This window comes from Cetorhinus maximus, chromosome 12, assembly GCF_964194155.1.
Source record: "Cetorhinus maximus chromosome 12, sCetMax3.hap1.1, whole genome shotgun sequence".
Lineage (NCBI taxonomy): Eukaryota > Metazoa > Chordata > Chondrichthyes > Lamniformes > Cetorhinidae > Cetorhinus > Cetorhinus maximus.
Window position 1 is genome coordinate 44,651,266 of NC_135890.1, and position 13,271 is coordinate 44,664,536.

Consider the following 13,271-nt stretch of genomic DNA (forward strand, 5'->3'; position numbering starts at 1 on the left):
AAAGAAATTGGAAATGACATTTGAAAAGAAACATAACACCCATACAGTAACATTCATGCATAACAATAAGCAGAAAACTGATTGGAAGTAAGCAGCAAAAGGTAAACAGTAATACTGCACAAAGGTTGATTCCTGGATTTTACTGTGATAATCGTGGTGAAGCTGTCAGCACTCACCATCATTATTGCACTGAAACTGACCAACGACTTCAGCACTTGACACATGTGCAGAATAATGCAAAAATCCAGAAGCTGCTCTTAGTGCATCTCCACTGTTGGTCTTGCTGTAAAAACCATGGAAAAAGTTGCACCTTGTTGAATGAGGCGTAACAGGGCTTTTAAAGGCACATTAACTTCATGATTACAACTAAACACCCTCACTGGCCCTGAAAAGATAATTTTATAGTTGAGGAAAGTCAAACTTCTGCATAATGATTAAAAGTTCCTCATTTTAAAAACATATAAATGCATTTTAGAAGTCTGTTTATCTATATTTCAGCTTCTATGAATATAGCCAGAAATTTATTTTGAAATTTAAGGTGAAGAATTTTAAGTGCTTTTAACTTGCTGGTTTGCCGTATGTGAATACTTTGATTTGATTGGTTACCTACATGCTTGCTGACATTACTGCTGCTGCATGCCAAGACATCTCCTTGCCTTGGCCTCAGCTTTAAACCACCACAGGAAAGGGAAAATTCCACCACTGAGATCACTAGGTCTTTGTGGGCAGCTTTCTTGAGGGTCTGCAGTGAGCATCATTGCTTCACCACTGCACACAAAATCTGGGTTCATGTATGTATGTGTGTGGACTTGTATTGAATTGAACAAATTCGTGTTGTGAAGTGAACTGTGAGGAATACTGAACTGATACCCTGTTTGCTGTGGCTCAGTTTGTAATGCTGTCGCCTCTGTGTCAGAAGAATGTGGGGACTAGGACTTCAAGACTTCAAGCCCCTCCAGGACTTGAGCACAAAAAAGTCAGGTTGACACTCCAGAGCAGTACAGAGGGAATAAAAACAAAACTGCTGGAAATGCTCAGCAAGTCAGTTCAGACGTGCCGTGTATTTCCAGCATTTTTTGTATTTATTTCAGATTTCCAATACCCTCAGTATTTTGCTTTTGTATCAGTATGGAGGGAATGCTGCACTGTCAGAGGTGTTTCTCAGATGGGATGCTAAAGATCCCATGGTACTATTTTGAAGAAGAGCAGGGGAGTTATCCCTTGTATTTTGGCCAATATTTACCCCTCAATCAACATCACAAGAACAGATTTATCTGATCATTATCACAATGTTGTTTGTAAGTGTTGCTGTGCGAGTCTCCTACATTTTAACAGTGACTACACTTCAAATTGTACTTTTGTGAAGTGCTTTGCGATGACTTCTGGTCATGAGAGACGGTAAATAAACGTTATTTTTCGTCCAATTATTTTTTTGCATCACTCATAATGAGTTGTGAGGAAAACGATTATAAATGCAGTTTGTAAATGAGTACTTGAAGCATCAACAGACATTGAGCCAAGGACCTGCCTTCGGACAGAGCACTCTTGGAAGGAAATGGAATGAGTATCTTGAAATAGGAAATATGCGAATGTTTTACGATTGTGCAACGTGCAGTGAATTAAAAATGCATCTTTGACGGATTTATACGCTACAATCGTTTTTCAGTGTGAACTATTTGGTACAATAGAACTTTTTCAATTTCATATGATTTAGCCAGTAAAATTCTGTTCGCACTGCTCGTTATAAGCCACATATCCAGCCATTGATCTCAAAATTGCTTGCACCATAAATGTAGAGCCAAGGTACCTCCCCTGGCATTCTTGTGCATATGGAGGCGCGGTCGAATCACGTCGTATACTCTGGCATTGAAAACATGTGGGATAACTAATTGAACATACCTGCGATGACTTATGATGCTACAGAAGCAGGTATTAGGGCCAAAGCACGCAATCAAATCCATTTAAGTCAAACCGGCTTTGGGTAATGTGTTGCACAATCCTAAAATCAGGAAATGAGTACACTAACTTAAATCGACCTTGTTACAGGTGATACACAACATCAGCTGATCAATGTGGCTTTGCTCACGGTTTACTATAGAACAAAATCCTGAGGGGCTTGGTGCAAGAATAAACGTACACACACACTTTATGAATGATTAAAAAAAATAATCAGCGCGTATCTAGAGCCAAGTGTAAATCTAGGAGCAGTGCCCTGTAAATCCGAATACTGTACGGGCCCCAGTGCCACGCGGCGATGAAAGTGAATCGGAAACCTTCACAGAATTGCTGCCATCAATTCCAAAGCCTCTTCTCAAACTATGTATGTGTCACAGTGCAATTACACTTCATTGGGTACCAGTCAACTGCCGAACCAATATCTAAGGCCAGCAACTGTGCCAGAGGGCACAAGAACCGAAAATGCTGGGGGAAAAAAACTCAGCAGGTCTGACAGCATCTGTGGAGAGAGAAACAAAGTTAACGTTTGGAGTCCAATATGACTCTTCCTTCCTATTTCAAGATACCCATTCCATTTCATTCCATGAGTGTTCTGGAGAAGGGTCACACAGACTCGAAACGTTAACTCTGTTTCTTTCTCCACAGATGCTGCCAGACCTGCTGAGTTTTTCCCCCAGCTTTTTCGATTTTTATTTCGGATTTCCAGCATCTGCCGTATTTTACTTTTATGTACACGAGGACAGTCTGCTGCTGCAAACAATCAATAACCAGCAAGAGAGCAGCAAGACTCCTGGCTAATTGTTTAGAGCTAATGATAAGATTGCCAGCCTCGTTTAGACAAAAACAGCATTTCTCATCGTTTCTATTTCCTTTTTCGAAACTTTTTATTTCAATTTTCACGCAGGCAGACGGAGAACGGTCACAAAACACAGTGAGTAAGCAGGTACTGGTAAATTATCGCTACTGTGCCATGTTGATTCTTCTCGTCCAAAACTCCGATTTTAGCAACAATTTGTAACAATGCCTTCAGAATACAAAGTAACGAATTGGCTATTTTCGAAAACCGTACTTTCTACCTAGTTGCCGAGCACTTATTCCCGCTTTATGCGTTTGGTTTTCTTCATTATTGTGGCTTCTGCTATTTACATATGGTAAAAAGAAAAAAAATAGCCGCTTGCTTAAAGTCCTTATTAAATAAAAATGTTTCCGTTAGGGTTCCAATGGGCTCACGGAGCGGAATCCTGGCGTGATCGCTGCCCAACAAATGCATCTAGATTCGCAAGGTGCACGTAATCTAAAACCAGCCTCAGAATTCGTTTCAAATTGACCTTGGAATCCTGGTGGGATAGTGGCCAAAACTGCAATTTCATAACACCAACCAGACCCAGTTTTAATTTTATTAAAGTGGGACTGGCATGAGATTAATGAGAGTTCTGGTCATCGACCTGAAACGTTAACTGTGTCTGTCTGTCTGTCTCTCTCTCTCTCTCTCCACAGATGCTGCCAGACCGGCTGAGTATTTCCAGCATTTTCTGTTTTCATCTCAGATTTCCAGCATCCGTAGTGCTTTGCTCTTGTATCGATGAGATTAAAATACTGGTTATTTGGAAATAGTAAGCCATTTGCAGGGGTTTTTGTTTATCAGAGATGTGTTTGTCTCTGTTTATCTGGAAAAAAAATTCCGGCTGTCCTAGATCTTTGCTGTTAGGGACGCCTGAATGAACGAGGTGTTTCCTTGTGACTAACTGGGAGAACCCAAACCCGTAACCGGAAGTGCATTGATCCTTTTTAACCTAATTTCATTCTTAACGTACTCTGCATTACTTTACAGAACCACCGATCGCATTATGCCTGAAACGTGGCCATTCGTGGATAGAAAATACATTACCTAGGTTCTTTTTAATATTTATGAAGGAAACATGTAGATTGAGTGCAATGATAAACATGTTAGTGTCAACATAGATTTGGTGTGGTTGTGTCAGAGGTTATCTGGCGTTGTTTGCAGAAATTGAAACAATCACTACATTTCTTGAAACAGCTTTGAAATCTTAATATTTGACCCGGAGCTTTCCATGAAAACAAAGTTTTAGTTGTTGCATGCATCGCTTCTAATTTTTCTAAAACCGACATACACAAAGTAATCTGTTCTATGATCATAGTGCGGTGCCACATCCTCTCTTTAAATTTCCCCGAACTCCCCCTCCCCTCCCTCCGCCAGTTTGTAAAAATGCCTGTGCTCCTCCTCTGTGAGCTGGGTTAGTTGGGATTTTTGGTGCAGATACAGCTCAGTGCCGCCGTTCCCCTCCTCACACCCACTCCCCACCTCCCTCTCTCTCTCTCCCTCCCTCCCACGGATGTTTTCTTGTGTTTGTTGTGAAGTGACATCACTCGTGCACACACTAACCCGAGCCGAAGAGTGGAGCCGCTCAGTTGCTTCAGGGCTCGGGCTGTGGAGACGAAAGCTCCAGGAATATGGCGTCCATAGGCGACTTCGATCCTCTGCACGCCAACATCCCGGCCACCAAAGTGGAGATCACCATCTCAGGCAGGTAATGTACATCCGACAGCAATCTCCCCGCTTTGTCTCTCTCTCTCCCTCCTCAATGACAGGCGAGAAAAGGGGCTTCAGCGCATTGAGCGTGAAGTGCCATTTGCAATTCACTTTGACACCCAGCCTTAGCGCTGCCGATAGCCCATATAGTGAAAATGACTTGGAGAAAGTCAAGTTAACTCTAAGCAAGCGGGCTTCGTTCCATCCTTCATGACATGTGCGAGTATTTGGCACATTTGCTGAGGTAGTGCGTAATTCGCTTATTTTTTTTTTGTTGCCTTCCTGGACAATTGTTTAATACGGTTAAAGGTCTCCAGCTAAGTTCTGGGAAGTTGACACGAAAGTATGTCTGAGATTACGGGGGAAGTGAGATGTTAACTTTACCGCATCTGTTCCTGTGATCAGCGATATAGTAAGCCTGTTTCTGACTTGTCTCACGTCTCAGTTACCACTATGTATAAAGTGACGGGGAGGTCTCTACGCTTCCTTGCTACTAAATTACCGAAGTGCGATGTGTGCAGATTATCACACACTGGTTGGCAAGAAATAGGGAGGAATTTCCATCCATTAACGTCTGCAGTGCCGGATTCACAAACACATTTGTTCATTGTTAAACATGAAGTAAGAGTTTTTTTTTCATTAAATGAAAATTAACGATGGAAACATTTTAAAAAGTCTGTTCCACTGCCCAGTGGCAGCTGTGTGGAGCCCAAAGGGGACCTACATTTAGAAAACAAATCTAATGTTGGATTTTTTTGTGGTTTCCCTCAGGTAAATGTACCAAAGACCGATTTACTTTTTGCCCCCATTTTAGGCAGTTGAGTTTTAATGAGATCCTCCCACGTATTAATTTTGATTTTAACCCACAAATAAACCTGTGTGTTGCCTGTCACAATGTAGAAACAAGTGTCTGAGTCTAGGCCACTTGCATTGGTTCCATCTTTTCCTTCCTGAGCAACAACTTAAGTCGGTCCAGCAATTGAAGAAGCGCAGCATGTTCCCAGATTTATGCAATACCTTGGACTCTTTTTTTCCAGGAACATGTTTAACTGGTGCTGGGGCGCCACTATGAATATGGCCCGCTCTTCGCTTCACCTTTGTTACTTCCTCAATCTGTTAATGAATGCATGGCAATCACCAAGATTGGAAAGGGCTCATCTATTTTTCAACCCAGACTTGAAGCCAATGAAGGTTGAAGGAAGCAGCCCTCTGAGCACAAACTCATCATGTGCTTTCCCCTTTCCCCCCAGCTACACGTATTCCACTACTTGCCTTGATATTTGCTGCCACAAATGGACAAGCCCAAGACTTGTGGCAAACTTGCTTCTTTTACTTACAATTTTGGTTGCTTTTCAGAAGTGGTTGTGGCCTCACCATCACTAACCTGCCCACACCCTATACCCTTTAAATCCCTTGTTAGTCAAGAATCTATCTACCCCTGCCTTAAAAATATTCAATGACCATGCGTTTACCACTTTCTGGTGAAGGGAGTTCCACAGGCTCTCAACTTTCTGAGAGAGGAAAAAAAATCTCATCTCTGTCATAAATGGGAGACCCCTTATTTTTAAACTGTGTCCCTTAGTTCTGGGTCCTTCCCCCCACCAGGGAAAACATTCTTTTAGCATCCACCCTGTCAAATCCCCTCAGGATCTTATATGTTTCATATATTTATAATTTTGTTTCCCCTAGCGACCCCCCCCCCCCCACTCTTGTTTGCTGTCTCAATTGCACTCCACAAACAGTGTACTTATTTGATGGTTGTTCTTTGGATGTTAATGCTTCCTCTGATTTCTCCCTGCGTTGGAGAAATGCCTAGAATCTGGTGAGCACCTGCCCATATCAGAGTGGTTCAGGTTGGCAACTTGTTAATGTGCCAGACACCAGCCCAATAAATGCTATCTAATGACAGCATGCCCTGTGGCTCCAATGTGTTAGTGGGATTAATAACATATTCAAACATTTAATCATCCAACATCCTGTATTTTTGATCCACCATGATCATTTTTCTTCCTGAAAGGAAAATTTGGTAGTACTGGGGTGATGTTCTTCCAGTTGACCACTTTTTGGTGAAAAGTTTAAAGTTAGTACAAATAGAACCTTCTTGCTGAAAATCTCTAAAGGAAAAAATCACCTAGACTTACTAGTTAACTTAGAGATGATATCTAGTTAAACACAATTACAGTAGAAAACAACAATATTTTATTCGATTTTATTGATGCAAATGACTCGCCAACATTGTGCAATAAATATTGATGTACAGGAATGTTCCAGTCCAAATATTGTTGCAGTATGGGCCAGGCGGGTACAAAATAATAATCCAAAACAAAAACAGAATTACCTGGAAAAACTCAGCAGGTCTGGCAGCATCGGTGGAGAAGATTTCTTCTCCACCGATGCTGCCAGGCCTGCTGAGTTTTTCCAGGTAATTCTGTTTTTGTTTTGGATTTCCAGCATCCGCAGTAGCTTTTAGCTTTTTGTTTTTACAAAATAATAATGTTTGGGGTGGCTGGGCCAGCAGACAGCCAAATCATGTAACATGAGAGGCAGGGCTGGAGAAACTGTGATTGCCTTGAAAAATGATGTGCAGTGCTGTAGCCAGCATTTCAACAGCCTGTCAAGATGACATCAGGCTCTGAAAACTACTCCATTACTTTCTGTCAAACTTATCATGCTATTGCGACCACCTGTTTCTGGAAAAGATGCGAATGCTGGACACATGGTTGACAGAATGCATTTGACATGTGATGCCATTGAGTGGTAAACTTGGGTTTGTGTATGTGGTCTGCCAATTGCAATGTGTTGTCAATCTGGACACTGGACAAAAGTCTTGGAGCAACCCATTTTCCTGGTTACTTAGTCAGAATTGGGCAGATTGATAAGGAAAAGGAAGTGAAAGATAATCTGAACATGGAGAGTAATATCTAAAAAAATCCTTTAGTTATCAATGAATATTCCCTATGTAAATTTCAGGAAAATTTCAACAAGGCACCTCATCTAGTATGACTAGATAGATTTCTGTTAAAAACTGATACTTGAAATAATCTAGTTCTGTTCACACTGGAGACTGGATTTCACATTAACTTCTGTTTTTTAAAATTCATTCATGGGATGTGGGCTTCGCTGGCTGGGCCAGCATTTATTGCCCATCCCTAATCGCCCTTGAGAAGGTGGTGGTGAGCTGCCTTCTTGAACCGCGGCAGTCCATGTGGTGTAGGTACACCCACAGTGCTGTTAGGAAGGGAGTTTCAAGATTTTGACCCAGTGGCTCATGCCTAGCTAATTAATATCCAGACACTGCAAAAATGCCCTGTTGTTTATTGAAAATTGCCATGGAATCTCAAATATCAAACAAATAGGCTGACAAAGACATGGTAAACTTTTCAACCAAAGGACAGAATCTCTAGCAACCTAGCACTCCCTCAGTGCTGCTTCATTGCGATTCTGTATTTTCACACTTGAATAACTAATTTTCAAATCAGAGAATATATTCTGCAAAAGCTGTGGAGGTTGCATTATGAGCATGTGCCTGATAATTCTAATCACTCCACTTTTAGATATTCATATGTTCCCCTTGATTATTCACAGCAGACATGTCAGTATAAAAACAATTCCTTTCCCCACCCCCGCCACAGTTGGATCATCTGCCTTGCTTTACTGTGTGCACCATTAGAGTGAAAGAAAGACTATACCAGTAGTTTATGATGTTTTATTTTCTAGTAATCAACTTTAAATTATCTCACTTGTGACAGTTTCTGAGGTTGCATATATTGTATTTAAAGGCATTTGCGATAGCATTAACAGATCAGAAAGATCATGGTCACACTGTCGTGTGGCAATGTGTGTGTGATTTAATGATATGCACCAGAGGTATTTGAGGCCCCTCTCCCTGTGTAAAATAAGAGTAAAGGTGTGTCAACCTTAAAATGGCCAGTAAGCAGCAGTTCAACTGGTGACTGGAGATTGTTTTGTTACTGACATTCAGGCTGATCTAATATACTCATGATCCAGAAAGACTTTGTTTTGGAGATGTGAGCAACATCATGTGTGTTTGCATCTCCATTTGTGAAAGAGACAAATTAAGCAAGTAAGTTGGTGCAAGACACGTTGCCAGTTCTGGCCACGTTGAAGTTGGGGACCGTAAATCAAAGACTAAATAGGACATTTTTAGCATGTGGCATGGTGAGCTGGGGTTGTTGCAAGAAACAAGTAAGCAATGCGGAAAGAAATACAGAACTGACTACTCACAGGAAACGTACTGAAAGTGTGCATGGGAAGATGAAAGACTTGTGGTATAAAACACATTTTATGTTGCTGCCGATGTAGGAGTTAATTGCAGCTTGTAGCAGTTAATTGTGGCTTCTCTGTATGAATTTTAACATTTTCTATGTGGTTTACTTGTTAAATGACTATAAATATGCTTAGTAACTCAGTTTGGAGCCTGAGTTGAACGTGAGAGTGGTGTGTTGATGGATCTGTCATCTTGAACAAGTTGGGGGTGAAGGAAAGATACGGTGGAAATCTAGGATTGGTGTGAGTCTTAATGATATGGTTTCTGTATCTGAGAAGATGCAGCTTCTGGATTGTACAGAGTGTAGGAATGCTTACAATGTGTGTAGGAGAAATTCAGGAAAAAAGAATGGTTCATTAAATTGTCTAGGACCAGAGGGCATAATCTCAGAGTAAGTTTGCAGATGATACGAAGCTTGGGAGTGTTGTGAACTGTGAGGATGATGGTGTGGAACTTCAAGAGGACATAGACAAGTTGGAGGAGTGGGCAGGTAGGTGGCAGATGAAGTTCAATGCGGAGAAGTGTGAGGTGATGCATTTTGGTAGGAAGAACATGGACAGACAATACAAAATAAGATGCGAAATTTTGAAGGGGATGCAAGAGCAGAAAGACTTGGGTGTATATGTGCATAGATCATTGAAGGTGGCAGGACAGGTGGAGAGAGCAGTTAATAAAGCATATAGTATTCTGGGCTTTATTAATAGGAGCATCGAGTACAAGAGCAAGGAAGTTATGCTGAATTTATATAAGACACTTATTAGACCTCAACTGGAATATTGTGTTCAGCTCTGGGCACTATACTATAGGAAGGATGTGAACACATTGGAGAGAGTGCAGAAGAGGTTTACAAGAATGGTTCGAGGGATGAGAAACTTCAACTATGAGGATAGCTTGGAGAGGTTGGGACTGTTCTCCTTGGAGAGAAGAAGGCTGAGCGGAGATTTGATAGAGATGTTCAACATTACGAGGGGGCTGGACAGTGTAGATAGGGAGAAGTTGTTCCCACTCATAAAAGGATCAAGAATGAGAGGACACAGATTTAAAGTGACTTGCAAAAGAAGCAAGTGTGATGTGAGAAAAAACTTTTTCACACAACGAGTGGTTCGAGTCTGGAATGCACTGCCTGGAAGTGTAGTGGAGGTAGGCTCAATCGAGGCATTCAAGAGGATATTAGATGATTATTTGAATAGAAGCAATGTGCAAGGGTATGGGGAAAAGGCAGGCCAATGGCACTAGGTCATAGTGCTCATTTGGAGTGCCCGTGCAGACGTGATGAGCTGAATGGCCTCCTTCTGTGCCGTTAAGATTCTGTAATAAGGGGTCGCTCATTTAAGACAGAGATGAGGAGGAATTTCTTCTTTGAGGGTAGTGAATCTGTGGAATTCTTTACCACGGAGGGCTGTAGAGACTGGGTCGTTCAGTATGTTCAAGGCTGAGATAGACAGATTTTTCATCAGTAAGGGAATCAAGGGTTATAGGGAAAAGGCAGGAAAGTGGAATTGAGGATTATTAGATCAGCCATGATCTCATTGAATGGCAGAACGGACTCAATGGGCCAAATGTCCTCCTTCTGCTCCTATGTCTTATGGTAAATTGCTGTAAGCTTGTATCATATTGATGGTAACTTGTCTGGCTCACACAGGCTTGCCGTAGCAGTTTAAAACTTATAAGTCTCACCTTTCCCAGCTTAAAACCTTAAATGAACAGGTAGAATACCAGTCTTCCTGTCTGTTGTACTTAATTTCTGTAGGCGGAGGTACTTTTGGTCTCCATCCCCATTACCATGTCGCACTACCCTCACCTTTCTCCCAATAAGTTTGATATTGCTGGCAAATGTTTTGCAGTCGTACAATTCGAGAAAGGACAGAATTGAATCAAAAAGTGAGAATCTGGAACCGTTTTCTGACTTTCTAACTGAGTGTATCAGGCCAATTTCAGTACCTCTACTGCCCAGTAAGTGAGACTGACTGATCCAATACAGGCTGGGGAATGAAGCTGGGTCTGTCTGTGTGTAAGGCTTAATCACTTATCAGATTTTCTTGTTGAAATGAAGAGATTGGCTATCACTTTTTATAGCATAATGTTAGTACCCGTTTCACAAATCACTAGAATAGCAGATTTTTTTAATTTGAAAAAAAAATTCTACAACGGCCATTTGGCATTTTCTTGCTGGTATGTGCACCTGCCTATCTAGTTTCCCTGAGATTCGTTGACACCCATTGTTTTTCTTTTGTACCATGTTGTTCCAGCACCAAGTTTATCATTGTGTTTCTGTCTGTTCTTTGCTGCTCCTGTTGCCTCTCACTCTTGCAGCAAATGACTGTTACGGAATAGTGTGGGGACTGGGCTATCCTGAGTGTATGGTTTGGACCATTTTCACTTGTACCTAAGAAACCTGGAAGTCTTGCCTGTCAGAGCATTTCCTCACTATAATGTACAGGGCTGGCAGCAGGTATGGAAGGAAACACATGGAGGTCATTGGATGACTGTGAAATATATAGTCAGCAAATGTTGAGTGGGCATTAAAGGGGAATTGAAATTTTGGAGGCTGGAGAAGTTAGACTGGGAGAATTTCATGCACTCATTTTATAAAACTGATTCCACCAAAAGCAACTCTCAATATTGTGCAACTGCCAGTGTTGCAAGCTTGTCTTGTTTTTGATTGGATGAATTTGGACCACAGGCAGAAACATTGGAACAACTGCAGATGCATGACCTTGCGTGTGTGCGTTTGACTCTATTCCTACCAAACGTCAAGGGTAAGTTGATACAGACTAGCAGTATGAACATTGTATTTCATTCCTTTATAGACAGGGAGCTTAACTTGTCTGTGAAGGATGTCAAAATGACCATTTACCTTTAGCCGTTAGCAGTGTTTTTTGTCCAAGACAGGGAGTTAAATCACCTTTTAGAGGTGGTGTTTGCCCACTTCTTTTATCTATTGAGATGCGTTGGATGGTGAGCTGGCCATGAGAAACCCTTCAAAGTACAAGTAGGATAGCATGTATTTAACATGAAAAAATATAGCCAGTACTTACCGTAATGAAACTGATTTTTTTGCTTTCTGAACATAAGGAATGTAATAGAAATGCAAATTACTTCCTTGACCCTTTTCTATTCTCCTGGTTGCTTTTGGTTCTCTTTTGATGGTTTAATGTTCATTGAATTGCTCATTTTCAATATTTCAAGTAAATTTTCATGGAAATATTTTTTGAGCAACAGAAACTTATTTAAGTTCAGTTCCTTCTGATGAGAGTTTCCTTTATCGACAGAACTAATTCCATACTTGACTCGAAGAATCTTTCATGCCAACTTTAAGAGGAGTTTAATCTCCTTCCTTCCCCTCAAGCCATGACATTTAAGAGTGTCAGTACTCACTTAGTGACTTTACTGCCTGTGTTCCAATGAAGGGACTGGTAGCTCATTTTCAGTTACTTAACTGAGTCAGTGAATTTTCACTTCCTTGTCTAGTACCTAACGAAGAGTGAAAATGCTCACTTGTCTTCATGAAAAAGTGCTCAACAGATTTTATTTTTAATAGGTGAAAAATAATTGTAAAATTTTCTTTATATTGGTACCAGTTCTAAGTGCTGAAATAGATTCTTAATGACGATAATGAAATCTCAAACCTTTGCTGAAATTAGCCACCATTTGGTAACTATGCATTGACAGAACTGAAACCAGAACTGTTCTGAGGGCTCTTTGGGTAAATACACTGCATGCTGTGAAAATGAGAGGTGCAGTTCAGAAAGGTTATCTTTATGATCTATAGCCTCTTCTGATTTCAGTGATTTCAGCCAGCATTGTGGAGTGATAGGCTACTACAAATTATCCCTGCATCAAAATTGTTGCTGTTTCATTGTAAAGTTTTCTTAGCTTTGGTGTTATTTTCCTTTCCAGTTCTCTTCCCTCCCCTTGAAAACACGGGGAAAGATCAGCCAAGGTTCACTTTTGATCAGGATGTTATTCTAATTCACTGCAGTGTGGACACGAGGGGTCTTATATTAACTTGCTGGAACACTGCTTGTTTCAGATGGTGGTTTCTTTTAATGTGCAAATCTGGTTTCTATTATGTACATAGAACCCTGATTGCTATTGTAGGGCAGAGCTGGTTGGAGTACATGCAGTATGCTCTGACCAGTTTTAAATGTGACCTAGTTGAAGAGGTCCCAGAAAGGTAAGTTTAAAATTATTTCCTAGGGGCTACAGAAGGAAAAAGGACCATTCCACTTGGCCCCCACCTCCCTGAGTCCAGCCCTCTATGATTGCAATCCACGCTGGACATGGCTGGCTGCCCAACTGATATCACACTGGCTTGATCGTGTGAGCTGTCTGGGAACATCCATTTGGCTCCGGCCTTTTCACTGCTGGAACAGGTGGACAACAGGAACATTTCATCAGTCAGTTGGCTAAAAGTTAAAATCTATCCAAAGATGAGGAAATGATTAAGGATGACTGTAATACACCCCACGGTTG

The 13,271-nt window shown here is 41.1% G+C and overlaps 1 protein-coding gene across 3 annotated transcripts in view; it reads left to right on the forward strand.

The window, feature by feature from the left end:
- Positions 1-3,460: 3,460 nt before the first annotated feature.
- The window catches only part of LOC144687411 (copine-8), a 548,041-nt gene continuing 538,230 nt past the window's right edge, over positions 3,461-13,271 (forward strand). The window contains exon 1 of one of the 3 annotated variants that reach the window (XM_078553528.1): positions 3,461-4,505. In XM_078553528.1, coding sequence (XP_078409654.1) covers positions 4,429-4,505 — 77 coding nt within the window. In that variant the 5' untranslated portion in view covers positions 3,461-4,428. The remainder of the gene's footprint in view (positions 4,506-13,271) is intronic. The other 2 variants (XM_078553530.1, XM_078553527.1) reach the window with 2 other exon arrangements.